This window comes from Callithrix jacchus, chromosome 5, assembly GCF_049354715.1.
Source record: "Callithrix jacchus isolate 240 chromosome 5, calJac240_pri, whole genome shotgun sequence".
NCBI lineage: Eukaryota > Metazoa > Chordata > Mammalia > Primates > Cebidae > Callithrix > Callithrix jacchus.
In genome coordinates, this window is record NC_133506.1 from 64,675,945 (window position 1) to 64,701,857 (window position 25,913).

The 25,913-nt window shown below is 56.1% G+C and overlaps 2 protein-coding genes across 6 annotated transcripts in view; one reads left to right on the forward strand and one right to left on the reverse strand.

Annotated features, from left to right (window-relative positions):
- Positions 1-536: 536 nt before the first annotated feature.
- MAP2K3 (mitogen-activated protein kinase kinase 3) overlaps positions 537-25,913 on the reverse strand; it is a 30,038-nt gene continuing 4,661 nt past the window's right edge. For 4 of the 5 annotated variants that reach the window (XM_035299298.3, XM_078372351.1, XM_078372352.1 and 1 more), the window contains 11 exons: positions 16,410-16,476; positions 15,857-15,905; positions 14,459-14,572; positions 14,134-14,253; positions 12,877-12,993; positions 11,912-11,963; positions 10,606-10,733; positions 10,037-10,114; positions 3,136-3,275; positions 2,198-2,243; positions 537-1,593 (listed from right to left, as the gene is read on the reverse strand). In XM_035299298.3, coding sequence (XP_035155189.1) covers positions 1,510-1,593; positions 2,198-2,243; positions 3,136-3,275; positions 10,037-10,114; positions 10,606-10,733; positions 11,912-11,963; positions 12,877-12,993; positions 14,134-14,253; positions 14,459-14,572; positions 15,857-15,905; positions 16,410-16,476 — 995 coding nt within the window. In that variant the 3' untranslated portion in view covers positions 537-1,509. The remainder of the gene's footprint in view (positions 1,594-2,197; positions 2,244-3,135; positions 3,276-10,036; positions 10,115-10,605; positions 10,734-11,911; positions 11,964-12,876; positions 12,994-14,133; positions 14,254-14,458; positions 14,573-15,856; positions 15,906-16,409; positions 16,477-25,913) is intronic. The other variant, XM_035299300.3, reaches the window with a different exon arrangement.
- LOC118153660 (uncharacterized) lies at positions 19,266-24,273 on the forward strand. Its single transcript, XM_035299301.3, has 3 exons — positions 19,266-19,888; positions 20,120-20,319; positions 21,528-24,273. Exons 1-3 carry the CDS (start codon positions 19,390-19,392, stop codon positions 21,594-21,596), a joined length of 768 nt encoding a protein of 255 aa, XP_035155192.1. The 5' UTR covers positions 19,266-19,389; the 3' UTR covers positions 21,597-24,273.

The window sequence follows — 25,913 nt, forward strand, 5'->3', positions numbered from 1 at the left end:
CATGGGCACCTTCATTAAGCTGTCCCCACTCCCCTCAGAGCCTTCTCCGGAGCCCACTACCTGTCCCCTAGTCTGTTCTTCTGTCTTATAAGCTGTATGGCTTTGGGCAAGTGATAATCAGCTCTCTGGTTCTGTTTTCCCATCTGTAAATGGAGGTCATGTAACCTCCATGAGGCCACTGTGTCCAGTCAAGGCACAGTGTCTGGGTGCTCACCACTCTGTGCACCTGGCTGTCATCACTGCTCCAGGACAGTGGGATGGGTGGCTGCCACCAGGGGACTGGGCCTGCATGCTCGCTGCTCTTTCCAGCGTCAGTATAGGGCCTGGTGCCTGGATGGTCACAGGATGTCACCTTGTCACAGCCCTCTGGAGGCCTCTGTGTCCTCAGATGTAGGAGGGCCTGGTGGGTCGGCAGCCCTCCCTCCCCTGAGCACGCCACCCTGGCCCTAGCCCAGAGGCAAGGGTCCCTCGAGGCACCACAACCTTCCCCGAGTACGAGGGGGGCTCGCAGGTGTCACACATAGTCTTACACAACCTTTAGTCCTTATCTTTTTTTAATTAAAACAGCAACCAGGTACCTGCCCCAACCCATCAGGAAAGGACCCAGGATGGGCAGTCCTTTTTTCAAAAAAATATATTTTCTTTTTTTAAAACACCACCAAAGCAAATCCATAGCCCCTATGGAGCCGGTCCTCAAGGAGTGAGCTGGAAGGCTCCCCCTACACTTCTCTGAGCAGAGACTTGGGCCCCTCCCACTAGACCCCAGCTGGAGCAGAGGGTGAGGCTCTGCCTGCTGGTGCCTTAGGGGATGGGGGAGAAGTGATCAGCTCCAAACCATGCAAGAAAAACAAGCCAAACCCAGAAAGCAAAAGAAAAAAACAATGGAAGATAAATTAAAAAAAATAAACAGGTGAAATGACACCAGTAAAGGTGGCAGGCAGGACTGGGTGTCCCAGTGTGCTCTGAAGAGGCCCTGTTCGCCCGTGCCAGGGGAAGGCCTTGGGCGGCTCATGGCCTCTCCCCCATGGGATTCTTGGGGGATTCACATAGCTCATCCCCACTTGTGGACCCCACACCAAAGCTGGGATAGAGGTGTGGCCACCCTGGGCCAAAGTGTGCAAAGTCCATTCAGTCAGGAGAGTAAAAAAATATACAACTTGGGTGGCATCCAGGCTGGGCAAGGCACCTGCTGTGCAAGGGGCAGCAGCATCCAAAGGGGCGTCCAGGCCCCAGCAGTCCAGGGTCTCAGCAACTGGAGACGGTCCTCAGAGCAGCAGGGAGAGAGAGGCACTTCGGGGCCGATAAGGGCCTGGCTGGAGGTCCCGGTGGTCTGCTTTTTTGGCACTTGGGACAAATGGCTGGCTGCAGAGCCAAGTGGGAGCAACCCCCTCAGTTCCTCCTGGATGCCCTGGGCCAGGATGGCAGTAGCTTATGGTGCAGGTGCGCACTGCCCCTGCAGATGGGGCTGTGGGGCTCAGGAGGGCCGGAGTGGGGTCCAAGGCCCAGGCCCTATGAGTCTTCTCCCAGGATCTCCTTCACGAAGGCAGCAATGTCCGTCTTCTTGGTTTTGTGCAAAGTGAAGAAGGGGTGCACCTGGGGGTGACAGAAGGCACACTCACCATGGTGGGGGTAGTGGGGGGGGAGGTGCCCATTCTTCCCCAACCAGCCGCAGCCCAAGTGTTCCTCCTGCCTGGCAAAATCCTACTCATCCTTCTAGGACCTCCACCCCCAGGAGGTCCTCCATGACTGTCACAGAGGGCGTTTGTGGCTCCTCCTCAGCTCTCCTGTGATCACTCTCCAGCCACACTAACCTCTCTTTCCCCCACACATCTGGCCTCTGCCCATGCTGGACCTTTTGCTTGGGACAGCCTCTCCGTCAACAGATAACCCTTATTCATCCTTCCAGGCTCAGTTCAAATGGTACCTCCTCCATGAAGCCTTCCCTGATGCCACCCCTTGGCCCCTCTGCCCCATTCTGTCACACACTGCCTGTGCACCCTTCCCAGAGCCTGGTATGAAGGAAGGAGGGAGAAGGAAGCCGGGTTTGCAGAAGCAAACAAATGAATGAGCACCTAAAGGAGTCAACATGGGGCCAGAGGAGCTGCCCATCTGTGTGCAGGACGCAGCCCTCTCCTGAGCCCACCTAGCCACCAGCCAGCCCTGAAGAGCAGGGCAGGCACCTCCTGCCCACACTCACCATCAGCTCCAGGTAGCTCATTCGCTCTGCGGGGTTCTTCCTCAGGCTAGGAGAGAACGGTGCAGCTATAGCCAGGCTGGCAGGGAGGAAGGAAGCCCAGCCTCCTAATTGCCACCCCAGGATTGCCCCAGGCCTGGGGGACACATGCGCCCAGGGAAGAAGGGACAAGACCATCCAGGGTTTCTCCCAAGGTGGAGGGGCATTCACAGGGGCAAACTAGAGGCTTGCAGCAAGTTTCTCTGGCCTTGGGGTCCTCGTTTTCTTGTCTCCTTAATGACCCAGGAATTTCCATATCAAAACAGGACTCTCCAGTGCTCTGCCTCACAATCATATGCTTGGTATCCTCAGTCAGGAGAGAAAACTCCTTAGCATGGGTCCTGGGAGAGGTTAGTCCCCACTTAAAGGGGCCAGACTGCCCAGGGACTCTGCTGGGCTCCTCTGTTGCTGATGACGGTCGACAACAAGTCCCAGGACCCTGGGTGTGAGCCACGGTACCAGCCGCTTCTTCCTTATCAAGTTCTTGCTCCATTTAATTACGGTCAGAGAAGTTGGTCTGTATGACTTTGCCCTTTTCCTTATTCCCTCTGTAATCTCAAACATGATTTTTATAAGGCTCCCATGGGGCATTCTTTAATTTGGTTCAGAGTTCTACATATCAATAAAAGCAAACTTGTTTTCTGTGTTCAAATCTTCCATATACTTTTTTCTTTTTTTCAGCCTATCTGATCTGTCACTTCTGGAAGAACTGCATTAAAACCTCCTGCTAGGACCATAGTTTTGTCCAAAGCTCCTCACGCTCCAGCTGTTTCTGCCTTACATATTTTGATGCCTTTCATCTGGGGGGTTATTTGCTAATGGAAAAAGGCACAGGGCCCAGGAAGATGCCGGGATCGGGCCAGGGAGGGCACCAATAGGCGCTCAGCATACCCCGGACTCACCACTGCGCAGTGAAGTCCACAAACTCGGGGGAGAAACGGTCAGCTGGGAGCTGGGGGGACGGCTCCTCCACCACCTGCTTCAGCTGCTGAAACGGGGTCCCCCAGGACTCGTAAGGGAATCGTAGGATGGCCATCTCAATCTGCAGCAGGGACGGGGGGTCAGAGGCCCTGGACCCAGATACACTCACACTCTGCACCCAGGAGCCAGGGTTGGGGGCTCTCGCCCACCCTGGCACCAGCGCGAGGCCTCAAGGCTGCACAGCTGATCTCCCTGCCACATCCCAGCAGAGCAAAGGTGAAAGCCAGAGATGGCAGCTCTTAGCTCCCCTGACCCAGCCAGCAGGATACAGTTCAGAAAGCAGATCCAGCGCATGCCAGGACTGGTGAGAACATCGTTGGGTTTTCAAACAACCTGAATTCTGAAGATTTTACAAAACAATGTAGGTTGCAGCTGCTCTGGAAAAATCTGAGGAGCTGGTAACCTCAGGCTGCAGCCTCCTGAGCCAGGTAGGCAGGTCCCAGTGGTCACAGCCACTCCCCTTCCTAACATCTGGCCATCTTGGACTTCAGCATCTGCCGTCATTTATTTGGGCTGCTGTGACACACACACACACACACACACACACACGGCTCTCCCCAAGGCCGTGGACAGAGTGTGAGACCACGAGGATGCTTCGCCTCTGCACCCGCAGGCTGGCAGGGAGCCGGAGCCTGCAGCCTCATCTTCTGCGGGGCCCCGGCACTGCTTCCCACCTAGACAGGTGGCCTGTGTGGCCACATGTGCCCTGCTGGAGCTGGACTCCCTGTGGGTGACATCGAGCTGATGGGTCTCTGTTCTCGCTCCAAACTCCCAGCCCTGTGCCCTGCCTGTGGTCAACAAGAAGTCATCATGGAAGGGACGGGCTAGCTAGTGTACAACCAACTCTGGGCTCTGACCCTGATGACTGGATGGAAAAAACAAGTCATGTCAGCCTGGTCCTGCCTGGAAGAACAGAATTCTGAGGCTCCAGCATAAGGCCCTTTGCTGACGGTCATCATCCCAAGATGAACAGAAAAGACCTCAGCACAAACACGTGGTGCTGGCAACTAGAGCCCGGACAGGTCTCTGAGGACTGTGCTGAGAACATGCCTCCCATCAGGCTAGAGGCCCCTTCCAGCCCAGACACACACACACACACACACGCACGGCCCACTGCACGTGTGTGCATGTGTGCATGCATGTTCAAGGGACAAAACCGTACCAATTCAGGGAGCAGTGACTCTAATGTGTAGAGCAAGGAGCCCATATAAGCTGCAGGAGAAGGACCAGCAGCCATGACAGTTTCTTAACTGGAAAAGCAGAAGTGTCCAAACCCTCAACCCCGCACTCCTTTAATTTTTCTAAAGAGCTCAAAAAATGAAAAACAACAAAAAAAGCTTCCAGGCACAAAGATACGCCATATGGTGTCATCTGCCAGGAGATGTTTAGAAGCAGCCTGAATGTCCAGCGCCAAGGGCCAGCCCCACCATGGGGCTGAGATCCAGCCAGGACTGCAGACGCACCCGTGACTCCCCAGCGACAACACTTAAGGGCCAGCATTCGGTCAGCACTCACTCCCGCCCGGGCATGACCCCTCCCTGCTCTGGGTGATTGGCACTGGCGTCCTGAGGGGGAAAAAGCCAACAGCAAGAGGGCTCTGGGGCCCTTGCAGGATCGAGGGAGGCCGAGACTGGGGCGCCAGCCAGGAGACTCTCCCGACTGTTTCACCAGCCACTCCCCCAGGATGTCGGAGAGTTTGAAAAGGAAGGAAAACCTCAGGAACAAGGAAACACCCACATCAGCAGACGGGGTGCGCGCAGGGCCGATGGTCATGGAGTCTTTGGAAGGAATACATATGTAATGCTATCAAATAAAATGTTTTTTTAAAAAGAAGCATTACATATTGTTCATATTTCTCTAAATTATAATGAAATATATTTTCATTCTATATAACATATATAATAAAAATACAATATTTATGCCATAGCGCACAATGTTGGCATTGAAATGGGCAAGAGGTTTCTCTGGGTGGAATAACTACAGTCATTTTCCCCTCACTTTGCCTTTGTATTTTTATGTTAGCTTTCCACTACTTTGGTAACTTGTGGCAGAAAAACCTAACACGTGCCTAAAGTGGCCACCTCCACCTCTCCCTGGGTGCACCTGCCGATCCTCCATCAGGCTAGGAGCATTCCCTGCCCTTGAACCTGGGCTTGCCTGTGACTGGCTGACACAGTAAGGCAGAAGCAATGCTGTGCCAGTTCAGGCCTAGCACTTCAGAGGACTTCCTTTTGGATGCCCACCACCACGAAAGGACTCCAAGTATGCTGACACTGCTACGCTCTGAAACCCAAGGAGCAGGCCACTGTGAGTAAGTGGCATGGAGAGGTCATGCAGAGGAGGCCCGGGATTATAAGGCCGCCTTGGGCCTTCCAGCCCAGCCCAGCCCAGCCAGTGCCAAGTACAGCAGAAGAGCCATCCAGCTGAGCCTAGCCAGAATGGCTGAAACAAGAGAAATAAGAAACTACTGTTGGTTTGGGTCATTGGGTTCTGCGATGGTTTGCTATGTAACACTTGATAACCGAAATATGTACTTAGCACATACTTGTCCAAGTTCTACCAGCCACATCAGAAGTCCACCAGCCATGTTAGGCCCAACAGTGATAGTGGATAGACAGGTAGAAGGGACATAAGCGTGTGTGTATCTGTGAGGTGGTCATGAGGAGGGACTCTAATTTCCAACCAGTTCTGTGCAGTCCAAATACAGCAAGAACTTGTCCTTTTCAGCTAACTTAGAACTTGGAAAACTGTTATATTCAAAGAATATTCCTCTCCACCCGAAAAAAACAAAAAGTTTAATTGAAAAATTACATGTCACCAGGCCGGGCACAGTGGCTCACACCTGTAACCCCAGCACTTTGGGAGGCTGAGGGGGGTGGATCACCTGAGGCCAGGAGTTTGAGACCAGCCTGACCAACACGGAGAAACCTTGTCTCTACTAAAAATACAAAATTACCCGGGCAAGGTGGCGCATGCCTATAATCCCAGCTACTCAGGAGGCTGAAGCAGGAGAATCGCTTGAACCCAGGAAGCAGAGGTTGCAGTGAGGCGAGATAGCACCATTGCACTCCAGCCTGGGCAACAAGAGCGAAACTCCATCTCAAAATGAAAAGAAAAGGTTGGGCGTGGTGGCTCACGCCTGTAATCCCAGCACTTTGGGAGGCCAAGGCGGGTGGATCACGAGGTCAAGAGATCGAGACCATCCTGGTCAACATGGTGAAACCCCGTCTCTACTAAAAATACAAAAAATTAGCTGGGCATGGTGGTGCGTGCCTGTAGTCCCAGCTACTCGGGAGGCTGAGGCAGAAGAATTGCCTGAACCCAGGAGGCGGAGGTTGAGATGAGCCAAGATCGTGCCATTGCACTCCAGCCTGGGTAACAAGAGCAAAACTCCGTCTCAAAAAAAAAAAAAAAAAAAAAAATTACATGTCACCAATTAAAGAAAATTGAAGGCATTGCCCAGTCCCACCTCTCTGACAAAATTATTTCGACTTTGAGTCTTTCCTAGTCACTTTATACAGATACACTGTTTATAAAGTCACAGACACAGGCTGGACACAGTGGCTCAAGGCCAGGCCTGGTGGCTCACACCTGTAATCCCAACACTTTGGGAGGCCGAGCCAGGCGGATCACCTGAGGTCAAGAATTTTGAGACCAGCCTGGCCAACAGAGCGAAACCCTGTGTCTACTAAAAATACAAAATTAGCCAGGCATGATGGCCGGCGCCTGTAATCCCAGTTACTCAGGAAAATCGCTTGAACCTGGGAGGTGGAGGTTGCAGTGAGCTGAGATCATGCCACTGTACTCCAGCCTGGACAACAGAGTGAGATGTTGTCTCAAAAAAAAAAAAAAAAAAGGCCCGATATGGTGGCTCACACTTGTAATCCCAGCACTCTGGAGGCTGAGGCAAGTGGATCACCTGAGGTCAGGACTTTGAGACCATCCTGGCCAACACGGTAAAACCCCGTCTCTTCTAAAAATACAAAAATTAACTGAGTGTGGTGGCTCACACCTGTAATCCCAGCCACTGGGGAGGCTGAGGCAGGAGAATTATTTGAACCCAGGAGGCGGAGGTTGCAGTGAGCTGAGATCGTGCCATTGCACTCCAGCCTGGATGACAGACTGAGAATCTGTCTCCAAAAAAAAAAAAATTAGCCAGGCATAGTGGCACAAGCCTGTAATCTCAGTTACTCAGGAGGCTGAGGTAGAAGAATCACTTGAACCCAGGAGGCAGAGGTTGCAGTAAGCTGAGATCACACCACTGCATTCCAGCCTAGGTGACAAGAGTGAGACTCTGTCTCAAAAAAAATAAAAATAAAAAGTACATAAATAAAGTGACAGCCACATGACGACAATAACAATGGTAGCAGCAACACTAGTAAAACCCAAAAGACCTGTGTCAACTCTGTACCCACCAGACACCTCTCTGCCCTCACTCCCAACCCTCCCTCCCTCTCCACTGACCCAGCCATGCAGGTGCACAGCAGGTGCAGCCCCACCTCAGGGCCTTTGCACCTGGGTCACCGTGCTCTCAGGTCAGCAGAGTCCCTCCTTGCAGAGGCCTCCGACTCTGCTACAGTCACCTTCCATGTCTCCACAGAGCCACCCTCACCTGCTCCACTCTTCTCTACCCCTGGGGCATAAAAAGAAATTTATTTGGTCTTTGTTCCTGGAACAGAGCTCCTAAAACCCTTGGAATTTCCTGAGTGACAGGTGTGGCTTTTGTTATCCACAAGGAGCCTGAGTTTATGCCAATGAGGTGAGTCAGGGTGAGACCCCTAGACAGCCTCAGGATGGGGGCTGCTCCCCAGAAAGCCCAGGTGGTTAGAGAGGATGGGAACTTTCACTCACCCGCCAGCCTCTGAGAGGAGGAGGGGCTGGAGACTGCAGTCTACAAAAACTTGCAGTGGGTGTGGTAGCTCAAGCCTATAATCCCAACACTTTGGGAGGCTGAGGCAGGCGGATTGCTTGAGCCCAGGAGTTCAAGACCAGCCTGGGCAACATAGTGAGATCCCTTCTCTACAAAACATTTAAAAACTAGCTGGGTGTGGGGGCACACACCTGTAGTTCCAGCTACCCGGGAGACTGAGGTGGGAGGATGGCTGGAGCCTGGGAGTTAGAGGCTGCAGTGAGCCATGATCACACCACTACATTCCAAACTGAGCGACAGAGTGAGACTCAAAAAAAAGCTTTCCATATGAGGCCGGGCACAGTGGCGCCTGCCTGTTATCCCAGCACTTTTGGAGGCTGAAGGTGGGCAGATCACTTGAGGTCAGCAGTTCAAGACCAGCCTGGCCAACATGGCAAAATCCCATTTCTACTAAAAATACAAAATTTAGCTGGGCATGGTGGTGCCTGTAATCCCAGCTACTCGGGAGGCTGAGGCATAAGAATCGCTTGACCTAGGAGGCAGAGGTTATAGTGAGCTGAGATTGTGCCACTGTACTCCAGCCTGGGTGACAAAGTGAGACTCTGTCTCAGAAACAACAAAACTCCATGAGCTTGGGGAGCCCATAGGTTGGCAAGCACAGGGAGTGCCAGGAGGGCGGCAGAGCACGGCAGCTCTGCATCCCACATTCACTCCCTTTCCCCCAGGAGTCTCTTCCATCTGGCTGCTCCTGAGTTATATCCTTTCTGATAAGCCAGTAAACACAAGTCAAGTGTTTTCCTGAGTTTTGTGAGCCATCCTAGGAAATTATCAAACCTCAGGAGAGGGTCTGGGGACTCCCAATTTGTAGTTGGTCAGTCAGTAGTATGGAAAGCCTGCTACTTCCAACCGGTGTGTGATGTGGGGGCAGTCTGGTGGAACAGAGTCCTCACCTATGGGGTCTGTGCAAACTCCAGGTAGCATCAGAACCAAACAAAACTGCAGGACAGTCGGCGGGTGTCTGGAGAATCTGAGAATGGGTTGCTGGTTTTGGAAAACCCCCTACATCTTACTACATCTTACTGATTTTGTCTGATGGCCTCACACCCAACACCAAATAGTCAAAGGGATGGGGCAAGCGAATGTCCTGGGCCAGGCTTCCCTGGGCAGGAAGGAGCTGATGCCCAGGATATTCCATTGGTCCCCAACCACCCAATTGGCCAAGACCACCAGCCTGAGCCCTACCTGCAGATGGCATCGTCCTTCCAAGCATCTCCTGTACAACTTCCAGGCCCTGGTTGGGGACACATCCTGGTGGTCTTCCCAGCCCTCCAATCCACTGTCCACATGGGACCTATAGTGGGCTCACCCACACCTTGACCTGAGCCCCAGTACGGAAGGCATGGGGGTTCTGCCAGGCAATTCTAGAGGCAACTGCTCTGGACCCACCCTTACACCTGGGCTTCCACCACACCTACCCTCACCCTACCCAAACCAGGGGTGTGTTTGGCCTCCGCAGGCCCAGGACTGACAGCTCACCTACCCCTCCTACCACCCCACAGCAATGTACCAGGATGCCACTCACAGCAAAGCTTCTGCTATGAAATATTTTTGAAAAGATTTTTACCATCTTGCTTTTGCAAGATTTACATACCAGAAAATCACATAATTTGGGGTTGGCTGTGATTTCTCAACAAGCACCAAGAACTCCAGAGAAGCCTCATGGTCACTGTGTCAGAGTGCCCAGGCCTTCATGATGGCTGACCCTGACCCTAGGATGTTCCCTCAAATAAATGGTAATTTCTGATGACACATTTTCTTCTCAGATTTTGAAGCTAATTTTTTTTTCCAGGACCTAAACTATGTGATGAGTTCCCCAAAAGCTCAGGGCCCCAGGCATGGCCCCACCCCACCCCACCCGAACACCAAGGGCAGGCCCTGTCCCCACACAGTACCATGGTGATGCCCAGGCTCCAGACGTCGGACTTGACATTGTAGCCCTTCTGGTTCAGCTCCGGGTTGATCCTCTCAGGCTGCAGGAGGGAGCAGTGAGGCGTGAAGACCACCCCAGGCAAGCTCCTGTGGCCAAGCCCTGCATCCCCATCCCAAAACTGAGTGCTCAGCTTCGCCCACCTGCCCATGTGACAGGGGAGGAAACTGAGGCTAGGAGGGCCTGGGTCATGCTTAGAAGGCTTACTCCTTGCCTTGAGCTGCCCCTACCCAGGAGCAGGCCCCACTAGGGCCCTCCTGACAATGGGGGTGGGGCGGGACCTGCACAGCCCACCAGTCTCCTCCACAGAGGTACATGCAGCTTAACACCGAACTGGGGTGCTATGGGGGCAGTTATCCAGGGGGTACAGAAGGGTTGCCCCTGTACAGCAAGGCACAGGTAGCCCCACTATGGCAGGAAACAGTGTGGGGAGGCTCTGCCCAGTGGACAGAGGGCATGGCCAGAGTGGCCAATCTGGACAGATCTCTCCCTGCCCCATCCTCTCCTGAGCCTGGGGGCTCAGGGACCACTCACAGCCATGTAGGGCTTGCAGCCGGCATCCATCGTCTTGGCCACAGAGTCCACCAAGTAGCCACTGATGCCAAAGTCGCACATTTTCACATGGCCCTCCTTGTTGATAAGGACATTGGAGGGCTTCACATCTGCCAGGGTGGGATATGCCTCACTCAGCCACATCTGTGGACCATGACTGGAGGCAGGTGTCATGCTCTGCACAGCTACACCCCCCTCCCTGGACCAAGGCCCCTCCTGTGCCCTCTCTCAAACCCCATTGGGCAGGTTCCACCAGGGTCCCAAGGGTTGGGCCAGGGAACTGAGGCTGCAGGAGGCACCAGGCCAGTTGACAGTTATACTCAGTCCTCAAGGCACAGCCAGGATGTACCCAGCCCGGCCAAGCCACTGTGGGGAAGGCAGGACTCCAGGTGCTTTGCTGGGGGCGCCATGCCTGCATCCACCCTCCAGATGCAAGGACCAATAAAAGCCTGTCTTGTGTGGGTACTCCCAGAGGGCAGCAGGGTCAGTTACAGCCTGGGAGGCAGGAGCTGCAGGCCTGGACCTGGAGTCCCACCGACCAGCACGGGAGACTGGCCCGGCAGGGATTCTCCACGCAAATGCACACAGGACACTTGCATCCCTGTGCCCTACATGAGGATGTGTGTAAAGATGGAAATGCACAGAAAAAGGAACAGAAGGTTCTGTGCCAAATGTCAAGCACAGTGACCCACGGGCGGGGGCTGGGATGGGCACCCAGTGGTCAATGGAAACTAAGCCTAATTCATGTTTTGAAAAGCAGTAAATCTGGAAAAACAGACATGCGCTCAGCAGCAAAAAGGAACAAACCGAGACCACGGCAGACCCGGCTGGGTCCAGGAACATCAAGCTAGTAAGGCTGATGTTCCAGAAAGGGCGAAACCCACCCACTGTGGGGAAACCAGACTTGCAGCTGCCTTAGGCACATGGGGGGATGGCAGGGAGGGGCCCAAGAGAACGTTCTGGGCTGGGGTGAGGGAAATGTCCTGGAGCTTGGAGGGAGGTGCTTGTGTGGGTGTGAATGTGATCGTGTGCACTCTGCTGGAGTTTCACGATTTGTAAACTGTACATCAGAACAGAACCCAGTCCACCTTGCCCAGGACAGAGGTCAAGCCAGTCCTTGCTCTGAGCATCAGCAAACCTGAGCAGGTGGAGCCCATCGGGCATATCACAACCTATCACCTCTCTGAGCCTCAGCTGCTCATCACAGAAACAGGGAAACATCCACCCGCCTTGGCCTGGGACCCCTCCCATTGGCCACACCGTGCCTGGGTGGCTGCAGGGCACTGACCTCTGTGGATCACCGACAGCTTGCTGTGCAGATGCTCCAGGGCCCGCACGATCTGGCGGTGAGGTGGGGAGGAGGGAAGAGACAGGGCTTCTGTTATTCCTGGTCACATCAACGACAGAGCAGTAAGACCCGGTCCGTGTTCACCTGCCTCCTGCTCCCGCTGCACAGGCTAGGCACCACCTCACCCCGGCCTCCTGCCCTGTGCTGGCATTTCCCCAGCATCCCAACAATCCTGGTGCAGACACACTCAGCCTCCTGCCTCCTCTCACCCTCCCGGGCTCACCTCCCAGGGGCCATCATTACTGCCTGCCAGGCTCTTCTTGGCAGCTCTTGGCAGCCTGCTTCCCTACCCCATCTCCCTTCCCATGGCAGGGCCAGCATTCTAGCAGCTTGGAGTCATTTCCCTTGAGAAGGGTGGGTGCAGAGCCTGAGGCAGGGGTACATTGTAAATGTTTCCAGATGCAGTGAGGATTGAACCAGTGTCACTGGTTCTATTTTCCTTTTTTCTTTGGCTACTGGGATGCTCAAGCCCAGTGTCGCTGCCCTCCCCCAGTGACTTTTTAGACTTGAAAAGCACACATTTTGGATGCTAACCTTTTTTCCCCAACTTAGCTTGTACCTCTGTAAGCTGCCCCAGGGCATTTTTAGTATGATGCTGTTGTAAATACTAAATTTCTTTTTTTAAAAATGGTCTGGAACTCAAGAGTCAGACTCAATGGCTCAGACACCCAGATCTGCCAAATCCGTGGAGCTCCTGGATCCCCACGAGCTGAGGTCTCCTAAGTAGGAAGACTCTGGTCTGGGGTAGAGGAGGAGGGTCTATGCAGGGCCGCTGCCCAGGTTCAGGGGGCACACTGATGCCCAGCTCTGCCCAAGGCATCAGCATCAGGCAGGCTCTATGCCTGCTGACAGGACGGGGCCCCTGCCTATGCACCTGGGACCCCCAGTCCACCCAGGCCACTCACAGACACAGCAATCTCCCCGAGGATGTCCTCTGGAATTGTCATGCCTTTCTCCAGCACCTTCCGGTAGAACTTGTCCAGGGATGTGTCCATGAGCTCCATGCAGATCCACACGTCTCCCTATGGGTGACACCCAGAGCTCAGCCAGGCTGCTGGGCTGCCCGTGTCTGCACCACCTGCATGGCCTGTCCCAGCACCAGCCCCCACCCCCTCCTTGACATGTGCCCACCCACTGAGCCACAGTTCACTAAGCTCCCAGCCCCTCACCAACTTGCCTCTGCCCGCTCCTCCCCACCCTCTTCCCACCTCCCCACTGCCGGGTTCAGGTGCCAGCCTCCTCCATCTGATCCCTAATTCCAGGTGTCTCCAGGGAGGAGGGATTCGCACACAGCCTCGCCGGGTCCTTCCACTGGAGCTTCAGAATGCACCTGCACCAGCTCCATGGCAAGAGCCAGCTGATCCTGGCAGATGGCTCCCTGCCTGCAAAGACCTACTCCCTCTTCCCCAGTGAACTCCTGCGGACCCTCTGATGGGAAGGTTGGGAGATGCACAGGGCGCACCTGCAGGCTGCAGGGGCCCCATCAGCTAGGAGCTGGCACAGAGCATGCTGAGCTCTTCATGAGTGAAGAGTGAGGCCAGGTGAGGCCGCCCTGACTTTGCCCCAACTGCCCAACTCAGACGTCCCGACCTTACCACAGCTCCTTGAGGGCAAGTGAGCAGTATGAGCCCAGTGCCACCCAGGCTCCTGGCCTCCCTACTCACCCACACCCACCCAGCTTGGTGGAAAGCAGCTCCATCACTCTTCCAGCCTTAGTCGCTCTCTCAGCACACACCCCATCCTGTCCACAGACCCAAAACCCAGAATCCAGGTCGCACACCTCCATGGCAGCTGCCTGCTCGGGCACACCACACCCCATATGCCATGGGGATGCAAATGGTCATACAGGCAGAACTGAGTGCAGCCAAATGCCAGGCCCCAGGCCATATCATTTAACCTCTTTGTCAACTTTAGGAGGAAGCCACAACTACCCGCCTCATCTGACAGATGAGGAAACTGAGGCACTGAACCAGAAAGTAGCAGCCAGGAGACAGGGGAGCCCGGTGGCCTGGCAGGGCCGGTGCCCCTGGGAGCTGTGCCAGCCCCAGATGGCTCCCCATGTCCCCAGCACCTGGCACACTGGAGGGACTGACTGGTAGTGGGCTGCAGGTGACTGATGGGTGGGAGGTGGAGCACCCCGCCGGCACCATGTGAGGACACACCTCTCGGAATAGTGCCCCATAGAAGGTGACGGTGTAGAAGCAGTCGACCGTGCGCATGTTGATGTCCAGGTCCATGAGCAGCCGCTTCTGCTCCTGTGAGTTCACGGTGGCCCGGATCCGCTGCAGAGAAGAGCTGCCGTTCAGAGGTTGCCGTGGCAGAGGCCAACTTCCCACTCTTGACAGAAGGGCCAGGAGCTCAGGGGGCTACTGCCCAGCATGCCCCAAAAAGTCTGGCCTTGGTACTGGTCACTGAGAGGAACAGGCAGGGCCCCATGGCAGAGCTCAGCCCAGGGAGCCCTCCCCGCTGCCTCAAGATGCTGCTCACCTTCACGGCCATGATGGTGCCGCTCTGGGCATGCCGCACCTTCTCCACCACCCCATAGGCTCCACGCCCCAGTTCTGAGATGGTCACCAAGTCATCAGCCTCCACCTCAAAGTTCTTAGGGGACAGAAAAGAGAGAGTCAGTGGCCACCAAGCTAGAAGCCAGTCCTCACCCCTCACCCAGTGGAGATAGCTGGGCAGCATGAAGAGGACCAGCTGGTTAGATCTGGGCTCAAGCCTCATACCCACCACTCCCTGCTGTGTGACCCTCAGCACATCACTTAACCTCTCTGAGCCTCACATTGCCCTCTATAAAACAGGCACAGCGCCAATACCCCAAGAGGCTGTGGAGTGTGACTAAGACACCCACAAAATGCCCCACCAACAGGCAGAGTTCTGGGAGAGAGGTGCCCTGTCCCTCTTTCCCTAACCCCACTCAGCTGGTTGGAATGAGACACTCATTCAACCACTGTTTACCAAGCATCCACAATGTGTTTTGGGCACTGGGGACACAGTGACAACAAAGTCTTGCCCTCACAGAAATTTCCCTCTGTTGGGAGGGACACAAATAGGAATAAGCAAATAGATGAACAGGACAGCAGGTGGTGAGCGTCAGGGGTTGCAACAGCCTGGAGGGAGCATTAGCAAGCATAGGCCTAGGGAGTGCGGTTTCTTTTTTTTTTTTTTGAAACAGGGTCTCACTGCCACCCAGGCTGGAGTGCAGTGGCACGATCACAGCTCACTGCAACCTCGTGGGTTCAAGCAATCCTCCCACCTCAGCCTCTCAAGCAGCTGGGACCAGAGGCATGTGCCACCACACTGACTAATCTTTCATATTTTTGTACAGACAGGGTTTCACCATGTTGCCCAGGCCTGATCTCAAGTTCCCGGGTTCAAATGATTCTCCTGCCTCGGCCTCCCAAAGTGCTGGGATTAAAGGTGTGAGCCACTGCACCTGGCCTGGAAGTAGGCTTTCTGCTGGGAGGACCTGGGCATAGCACGGTCCCTGAGCCAGGATTCTCAATGGCTAGTGCCCTTCCAAGGCTTCTGGAGGCATAAAATGCAGGTTTCCCTGCAGGCCTGAGGGGATAATCCAGCGGGTCTGGGGTGCCCAGGAGCCTGCATGTTCAATACCCGCCCCTAGGGCTAGGATGCGGGGGCAGGGCCTTGCTCTCAGCTCAGAACTCTTCCTGCCAGCTCAGATCTCACCAAGCTCCAGTGAGGCCACCGATGGTCCTCATTCCCACCAGGAGGGCCAGCAGCGCAGGACGAGGCTCTTCTCCAGAGCCTGACCCTCTCTGATTCCTCAGTCACCTCTGCCCAGAGTGGCCCTGCGGGGTCAGCTCTACCCGCTGATCGAGTGAAGCGAGAGGCCCTGCCGGGAAGATGGCTGGCACCTACTCTGTCTCCAATGGTGATGAAGGTCCGGGAGTCCAGGTTCCGGGGGGGTCTGTGGAGAAAAAAGACTCTGTGATCCTCAGAAAGAACCATACCCTTCCCCAGGAGCAGCAGCAGATGGGCCAGAGGGGGGACTGGCATGCGGGCTGTCATGGCGACGAGGTGCATCCTGCCCCAGAGGCGCCTCCTTGGACCACCTCCTCTCATTGGCTGCTGAGCACCTGTCCCAGAGGCGCCTCCTAGGACCACCTCCTCTCATTGGCTGCTGAGCACCTGTCCCAGAGGCGCCTCCTTGGACCACCTCCCCTCATTGGCTGCTGAGTGCTGGGCTGGGCATGGCCCAAAGAGTCTCCAAGATGGGGTAAGGAGCGAGCAGAGTGGAGCAGATGGCTCTGCAGAGCGCCCCGCAGCCATAGCATAGCCAGACCCACAGCAGGTGCTGCCCAGGATGGGACGAGGCAAAGCAGTGCCAGCCCCCCTGCTTCTCACCCCTGCCACTGAGCTCCATTCAGGAAGCCTCTCTAGGGTGAGCCGGGGAGAAACTAGGCAGACTCACGTGGGGTTGGGTGTGGGCGGCTTGGACATGCAGGATATCCTCAGATCCTTCTTCCTCTTGGATTTTCCTAGAATGGAGAGAAGGTGAAGCGTCTGGTCTACCCCTCAGTCATCAATATCCCCTGTACTCTCCTTGGGCTAGGCAAAGATGGGGACAGGGATGACTCAGGCCCTGGCCCACAAGGATGCCAGCCTCTGCCATCACCCGAGCTGGGAGCTCCCTCTCTCCAAGCCAGGACTTGAGGCCTTCAAAGGGGGAAGGAGGCCCGCCAGCCCTGCTGGGGGTGCAGAGAGGACAGACCCAGGCCTGGAGGCTGGACCTCAGGGCCTTATCTCAGCCCTGCCCACTGGGCACATCTTGAGTACCTTCCTGGGCCTCAGTTTCCCCATCTGTGAGGTGTCCTCACTGCCCTGGCTAACTAGCCAACAGGGGCGTGGGGTGAGAAGGGCCCAGTAGGGGTCCAGCATCTGCAGCAGCCACTGTCCAGGAGCCTCATGGCTGCAGATAGGGGGACGAGGCTCATACCATGTCCAAGATGAGGAAGGCCAGGCCCTCAGAGAGGGCAGGAGGTGGTGGAGCAGGCCGAGACTCCAGCCCAGGCTGCCCTCCAGGCTAGCTCTGCCGGGCCCTGCTCACCCTGGAGGCTGACTCGTGATGCCCGTTTCTCTCCCTCCCCTGAAGAGTGCTGGCTCTCTCCCCTCCCCTGGACCGGGAAGGCCAGAGTCCTGGGGGAGCACCTTCCTCACCCCACCCGTGTCCACATCTCTCAGGCTGGCTGTAGGAGCATGACTGGGTGCATGGCACTCAGCTGGTACTAACAGAGGGTCAGCATTTCTGGGGCTCCAGGCACAGTACGGCTGGCATGCAGGTAATCAGAGCCGCCCTTTGAAGAAGACACAGCTGCCATTCCACAGGTAGGAGAAGCAAGGATCACTGATGCCAGGAGCCTGCCTGCCCAGGAGCGGACCGGACCTGAACCTAGAACCCTGGCCCCAGGCGCCTGACAGCAGCAGGATTCTCCAGAGGAGAGAAGGGACTTGCCTGGGTCACCTGGCACTCTGGCACCAGCAGGCAGCAGGGCTGGGAGTGACACAGCTCCCTGAGACCACCCAGTGCAGACATGCTGGCCACACGTGTGCCCTTGCGGGAGCTTCGGTCCCACTTCCAAGCATGGCCCTGCCACACCTCAGCCCTCACCCACCACCCCCAATTGCTGCTGCTGCCTCACCCTGGCTGCTGGCACTGGGGCCTGGAAACTGCCCAGGGCCCTGCTGCCGCCTGAAAAGAACAGCCCGGTCTCTGAAGCCACCTCCAAGCCAGGTCCAGACCCAGCCTTGGCCACGGTGCAACACAGTCTTGGGGCCACACCTGAGAACGACACACCTGGGCCCAGCAGCCAACCCAGCCCGGACGGAGGGTGGAGGGTGGTTCCCGCCATTGGGAAGACAACACCAGAGCAACAGGAAACAGAATCGCCTTGGTGGGGACGGGGGTCCCAGGGTCCATCCTGGGGCAAGTGGGCAGAGTGCAGGGGCCAAGCAGATACCTGCAGCCTTTCCACCAAAGCCGCCCCGCGGACCCAGCTGCCAGGCCCTAGAGGCTTCAGAAACAACAGCGTCCACAGATAAGCAGCAGCAGCAGCTGCCACCACATGCACTGGGCACCTGCCTGCAGACCACTCACCCATGAATCAATCGCCTGGTCACCACGCCTGTGTGCACCTGGTCACCACACCTGTGTGCACCTGGTCACTACTCCTGTGTATGGGCAGATGTGCCTCGACAGTAAATGTGTTTTTATCTCATTTTAAGAAGCCACAACATGCTGACTGTCAGGGACCACATGGATCTCCCTGAGAGTTTGTCGCAGCCACAGCCACCGGCCACAGGCAGGGTCCTTCTCACCTGTGACTCGAGATGCTCCCACGACCCTGCAGGGAGGGGATCCCAACCTCATTTTACTTGGGGAAGAGGCTCAGAGAGGTGAAGCCACTTGCCCCAGGCTGCACAGCAAGTCAGGGCTCTGGCCTGCAGTCACTCCTGGATTTGTTGACTTGGAAACCCCAACAGGCCAGGCTGCAGTTCACAGCACCCCTGACACGGGGAGCCCTCCCTGAGGCAGAAGGACGGGCCCAGGTCTTGTGCTCAACAAGAAATGGCAACCGAGTCTGGAGACCCAGAGGCTCAGCACATTCTAACAGGAAAAACCATGGTATGCAGGGCCAGCAGCTCCTGAGGCTGCTCTGTCCTGCCTTTGGGTCAGTGGCTGTCTGAACTTCCTGGGCTCTGGGACAGCTATGGCATGGTGCCCTCCTCTGCACCTCGAGTTCCTCAGGTACAAAAATGCCACCCACCTGCCCCACACAGCTTTGCAGGACAAAGTGAGATTGTGTCTGCAAGGTGCTCAGCTCAGGGTTCACCACACAGAAGGGGACCTGTGTGGCCCACAAATGGTCACCATGGATATGACCAGCCTTTCCGCAGAGGTGAAAAAAAAACCTGTCCTAAGTAATGAGAATTATAGGTAGCTTTTATTCCTGATGAGGCTTTTTGTAACCAGAATATAAAATGTTAGTTAAAAATTAAAGCCCTGTCCCAGGCATGGTGGCTCATGACTGTAATCCCAGACCTTCGGGAGGCCAAGGCGGGTGGATCACAAGGTCAGGAGATCAAGACCAGCCTGGCCAACGTGGTGAAACCCCATCTGTACGAATATACATATATGTGTGTGTATATACATGTGTGTGTATTTGTATATATATATAGAGAGAGAGAGAGGGAGAGAAAGAAAGAGAGACTTTTTTTTGTTTTAACTAAAGCTCTGCACAGAGCCCCTGGGCGTTGACCTTGCCCCAGCCCCTTGCAGTCCCATCCTTTTTCTGTGGGGTCTGCGCCACACCCACCCTGCTCTCTCTGCTCTTGATCCCTCTGCCCCCAGCCTGCCACCCACCACACACCCTGGGACTTGGGGATGTCGTCTCATGTGCCCCCTTCACCAGGCCTCAGTTTCCTCACCTGTCAAGGGCACTTCCACATATGGGCAGGATGGGTGGGGACCACCCTTGTCCCAGGCCTGGGGAGCGCAAGGCCTGGCCTCTGCATCCACCTGCCTGTTGGGGACACCGGGCCTGCATCAGGAGGGCCGCAGGCTCCGTGGGGAAGCCACCCAGCTGTCAGAGGGAGTGGGTGAGGCCGTCATGGAGACAGCCCAGAAACAAGCCTCAGGCTGCCGCAGACGTCAGAGCTGGGCCCAGATGGCCAGGCAGCCCAGGGCTGCCCAGGTGCAGCCGTTGTACCAACCGTCGCCACAACAAACAGAGGCTCTCGGCGGCCACTGGCAACCCACGACAAGCCCGCCTGTCCCAGCTCCCAGCACGGGGTGTCCTGGGGTGTCCTCCGAGTATTCCAGCCTCATAGCACCTCCCAGGCAGGAAATTGAAACTGACCAGAATTCAGCCACTGACCTGAGGCTACCCACAGGTAAGTGGCACCCCAGACTAAGACAAAACTCCCGCTGGCTGTGGTAGCTCTGCCCTATCTTCTCCCACTTACCCGCCACTAGAGCCCCCGACCCTTGAATAAGCCATTCCCTGAATGAGATACCTTCTTTCCCACCGCAGGGCCTTCGTGCATGCCCTTCCCTCTGCCTGAAATGCTCTTCCCTGTGACTCTGTCCTAACTGATGCCTGCTCCTGCCTTTCACCCATTCAGAAAGGCTGCCTGACCTCACAGGCTCCAGTGACTGGCTCTCCCTGTGGCCTGCTGGCTTCTCTGCTGTGGAATCCCATAGGTGGCCGTTCTGCAGTTACCATCTCAGAGAGCCAGTCAGCAGCTCACCTGTGAGCACTCACTTTGGAGTCTCAGCTTGGGCTCAACTGCAACTCTGCCCCTTCCTAGCTGTGTGCCCTCAGGTAAGTGGCTTCACTTCTCTGAACATATGTGAAGTAGAGACTACCGCCCACCCTTCTGGGGTTATCAGCACCTTGCCATAACAGTGCCTGGTACATGCAGATTAGGTGAGGCCATCTGGACATGCACAGCTCGAGATAACACCACCCTCAGCCCCAGACTACCCCTGTCCACCCTCTCAGTGACTCCATGAGGGAGTAGGGAGGTCCACCTGTCTGCTGCACCAAGCATGTAGAAGAAGAGGTGACTTACAGAGGCCACACGGTGGGTGTCTGGTGGGGTGGCCATAAAGGCCGGTCTGTCTGGCTCCAACAGCCTGAGTGCAGGGCCCCCCACTCTGGCTGCCCCCTCCACCCAGGGCCTGGGGAGACTAGAAACAGACTGAGCTGTGCAGCCCTCTTGGAGTCACCCACAGGGGAAGGGGGATGACCCCTCCTCGCAGCCCCTGCCCCGCCTCCACTCACAAAGGCAGCCCCCACACCATGCCATGTGCAGGAGCATCACCAGGTTTCCAGTGACAAAAGTAATCCCTGCTCCTAGTTCACTGCCCTCGCCTGACTTCTGGATGTTCCAGGAGGTCCCTGTTCCACTGTGGGAGTTCTGGGCCCTGGGAGATGTGAGCAGCAGGGGGCGCCACCCTGCCCCAGGCCACCTGTATTCCGCAGGGTGCCTCAGAGGGACAGCAACAAGGCCAACTGCTCCATGGCATGGGGGAAACTGAGGCCCTGAGAAGTGTGCACAGCCTTGTGCATGGGCAGATGTACCTCGGCAGTGCATGTGTTTGGCTGCGACCTGCCAGCCACAGGCCCCTCTCCCCAGGACAGGTGCCATCAGAGGTCCTGAGGCGCTGCAGGCACCACTGCCAAGCGCCTGTGGGCAGCAGGGGGTGGCCATGCACCTCCAGGCAGGGACCCTCGTCCTGAGGTCCTGGGGCCCCTGTCCCAGGCTCAGGAGAAGACGCAGGACACGGGGAAGTTTCTTCCATCTACCCAACCGCCTGCTCCATACCAGGCCTAGACTGCCCCATCCAGCCTCGAATTTGGCTACTGCAGGCCCCACCTTCTCTATCCTCACCTCACAGGCATGCAGCAGGCTGGGGTGAGGAGGAACGACCAAGGCTCTGCCCGCCACATCCCTGCCCTGCCTCTGTGCAGCTGTGCGAGGCCAGCTGGCCAGAGCCTCACACCCTCCCCACCTCTCCTCCCCACAGGGCCTTCCTCACCTGCAGAGCACTGAGGACCCCTGGTCTACCTACCTGGCAGCGCCCCCTCCCCAGTGATGCTCCAGGTCAGCACGGCTCGGGAGCACCCCTAACATCCAGGAGGAGGCCAGACGCTCAGCCGCACAGGGGCACCCACGGCTGCCCGAGGGTCCTCCTACCCAACGCCCATAGCCCAGCAGAGACAACTATGGCCCACCTGCAACATGGAACCACCTGTGCTTTGGAGGGAAGGATCTAGAGAAGGGCCAGAGGTGCAGGCCTCACTGAGGAGGGAAGGAGGCAACACGGAAGGACCCCAGGCAGGGTCACCTGGGCACAAGGCGTGTGAAAGATGGGGGGGGGCCCACAGCATGTAGCTGTGGGCATCAGAGTGTGGCCTGGCCTCCCATGGCCAGACCTCACCGGTCTGGGCCCTCCATGCCCCATGGCCATCAAAATGCCCATTCTTCTATATCTAGAAATTCCACACTGAGCAGCTCACCCTAACATTTAGTGAGCACCTACTATGTGCCTGGCCTCTGCAAATTCCTTTCATTACATCTCATTTGATCCTCTCAGCAACCCCTTGAGGCAGGTACTAATGTGATCTCCATTCTACAGATGGGGAAACTGAGGCCCAGGATTTATAGAATCAAAAGGCTGGCACATGCAATTGGTGAGCATTCTGCAGGTCCTCAGCAGGATGCCAGGAGCAGCCTCTCAGGGACAGGAAGAGCCAAGAGCAGAGGGAGGACAGCAGTGTGAGAAAGAATATGCTGGTCAGACCAGGCACAGTGGTTGACACCTACAATCCTAGCACTCTGGGAAGCCAAGGCAGGTAGATCACTTGAGGTCAGGAGTTCGAGATCAGCCTGGCCAACATGGTGAAACCCCATCTCTACTAAAAATACAAAAGTAGCTGGGTGTGGTGGCGCATGCCTGTAATCCCACTCTAAGATCACCACCACTCCTGATCTCAAGTGATCCACCCACCTCGGCCTCCCAAAGTGCTGGGCAACATGACGAAATTCCGTCTCTACAAAAACCAAAACAAAACAAAAATTTAGTGGGTGTGGTGGTGTGTGCCTGTAGTCCTAGTTACCTGGGAGGCTGAGGTGGGAGGATCGTGAGCCTGGAAGGTCGAGGCTGAAGTGAGCCATGCCACTGGGTGACAGAACGAGACCCTGTCTCAAAATTTAAAAATTTTTAAAAAAAAAAGGAAAGAAAATGCTGGTTTCTGCACAGAGTATTCCAAAGAGAAGCAAGAGACTGCCTTTTTGTCCCTTTGAGATTCCTGCCCTGTGCGATTAAGGCTACTCAAATGCAGACAATTTAAAGAAAAGAAGAAAGAAAAGAGGCCGGTTTGAAGCCAGCCCCAGCGCTCTGCTCTGTCTGGAGGGGCAGCCATACTCACTGAGCTCAGGAGGGCCTCTGCAGCAGGCTGCTCAGACTGGACAGTGCCTCAGAGACTGTCCAGTGCAGACACTGATACCAGGGGCCCCAGGACCCACCCGAGGTGAAGCACCAGGACAGCAGCAGAGCCACCCCCCAAACCTGGGCCCCGAGCCTGGGCCCCGCTCCTGCCTTCCCCACAGTCAGCAGAGCAACCATCACAGCGTCAGCCCCGTGCAGCCTGGGGGCGAGCCGCACTCCCTCTCCGGGCAAGCCTGGGTTTCCTCCCTTGATGTTCTTCGAACGGGTGAAGGGGCCATGACCTCTGGGAGAAGCTAAGCAAGGGTCAGGAGTTGTAAAGACAATGCCATGCTCCCAGGACAGTCCTTTATGACCTTGAGCAGGTCACTGTCCCGCCAGGCCTCGGTTTACTCACTCCTAAGATGGGGGTGATCACAACACACCCAGGTTGCTGGGCAGCCATGAGGACTGAACAAGTCCATGCGCACAAAACCCCCGGCAAAAAACAGGTCGGATCGGTGGGACCCTGGCCCCAGGCCCCCACACTGTGGGCGGGAGGGGCCATGCTCAGGCTTCAAGACAGCATGACAGGGGAGGGGACCCACAAGTGATGCTCAGCCCTCCCAGAGCATCAGAAGAATGGGGCATTCCTTGCACTAGGTTTGTGGGCTGTGCTCCAAAGGTCCCCATGTGGGGCTGACTGGAGGTCAACAAGGCCACCCCTGGCCACCTGCACTGTCAACAGGCCTGTGCTGCTGCAGAACAGAAAACGAAGCTTCTGAACAAACGTCATCTGTGCTTCATTGTTCTCACTATTTCTATTTTTTTTAAAGAGACAGGGTCTCACTCTGTCACCCAGGCTGGAGTACAATGGTGCCATTACAGCTCACTGCAGCCTCAACCTCCCAGGCACAAACAATCCTGCCACCTCTGCCTCCTGAGTAGCTGGGACTACAGACATGTGCCATCACACCCAGCTAAATATTTCACGTTTTTTGTAGAGATGAGGTCTCCCTATGTTGCCCAGGATGGTTGTGAACTCCCGCCCTCAAATGATCCTCCTGCTTCGGCCTCCCAAAGACTGGGATTTATTGTATTGAGCTCAGGAGTTCAATACTAGCCTGGGCAACATGACGAAATCCTATCTCTACAAAAACAAAAACAAAAATTTAGTGGGTGTGGTGCTGCATGTCTATAGTCCCAGTTGCCTGGGAGGCTGAGGTGGGAGGATCGTCTGAGCCTGGAAGGTCGAGGCTGCAGTGAGCCATGACTGTGCCTCTGGGTGACAGAGCGAGACCCTGTCTCAAAATAAAAAACAAAAAAATTTAAAAAAGGAAAAAAAGTTGGTCTCTGCACAAAGTATTTCAAGGAGAAGCAAGAGACTGCCTTTTTGTCCCTTTGAGATTCCTACTAAACAAAACCTTACAAAGCATGGGGTTGATGACGAGAGATACCAAAAAAGGGGTCTGCCCCAGCCATCGGGGATGCAGTGTGCCATGCCAATGGCAGGAGGCTGTGGGGTTGACCAGAAGGCCAAGCCAGGTGAGAGCAGAATGGCGAGGGGTAGAGGCCGTCTCTACCCCCTGTACCCAGAGTCTTCCTGGGCAGGCCTCCCATGTGTGCCTCAGCGGCCAAAGGACACCGCCAAAGCAACCTTCCTGGGCATCAGTGCCCTCAGCCCCACACACCTCCTGATTAGGTCTGAATGCTCCGCCGGCATCCACAGCCCCTCGCAGCCCTGCCCCAGCGAGGCAGCCCCCTGGCCTGTCACTACGTCACCGCACACACTGGCACATGCAAACCTTAGGACGGGCCTCGAAAGGCCTTGGGGACATCAGCGCGGTGATACAGGCGAGAACAGTCAGAGGACTTGGTACAGCCACATAGCTTGGGGGGGCACAGCAGTGGCAGCCTCGAACACACACACCTATTCAACAAGCCCCACGCTGAGCATGCCCCATGTCGGCAAACTGAATCCTCGAAGCCACCCAGAGTGTAGATCCCAGGACCGTCTCCATCACACAGACGAGGAAACTGAGAGGCTCATGAGCAGAGAGACAGGCCTGCACTCGGCTGGCCAACAGCAGCCTCCCTCCGACCAAATGCCAGGCGGCACCGTGGCCCACACAGTGGACACGGGACTCGGGATACTGAGGGAGCCAAACGTGCCACGAATGCACTAAAGCTCAATCTTTAAAACTAACCAGGAGAAGCAAGGAATGATGAGCCACAGTTAGGGCGGCTGTCAAGAGAAGGCAGGAGATGCAGCCCAGGGAGTCCAGGCCGCAGTCACGCTCAATCTCTTTAGCTGGACATAGGGGACACAGAGCTCACTACGCTGTCATTTTCTAAAGGATGTATATTCTGTATATCCTTTTAGTGTCTGTGGATACAGTTACTTTTTTTAAAGGAGAGGGATGGAAGTCCTGCCTGCTGGGATGGCATCGGCCAGGAGGTGTCAGCAGAGCCAGGCACGATCCTGGCTGTGGACCCCATGGCAGGACGTGATGCTGGCTACCCTGGGCAGGGGCCCAGCTGGGAGAGGGGATATGGCCTCCCCAGAGAAAGCAGGGAGGGTGGCCCTGGAATGCAGAGCAGGGAGGTAACAGCAACATGTGCCCAGGACTGGGATCAGGGGAAGAAAGCCTGGGGCCCTCTCTGGAGCTGCTGCAGCCAGGCTTGGTATCTGGAAGCTGCAAAGGGCCCAGCAAGCTGCTGCTGCCTCCCCTGGCCCTCTCTGGGCTTCAGGCCCTTGTCATGAAGCTGTTTGAGGTTTCCAGGGCCCCTGCTTCAGGGAGGCACCTGCAGAAGTCACTGGGCAGACAGGCCTGACGGGGGTAGGCAGTGCCAGGAGGCACAGCCAAGGGCAGGCATGGATGGCATGTGGGCATCAGTCATGGGGTACTGCCACAACACGGCATCCTCCATGCTGCTGCCCAGCAGCCCTCCTCTGGGACCCCTCCTGAGACACTGGCACCATGA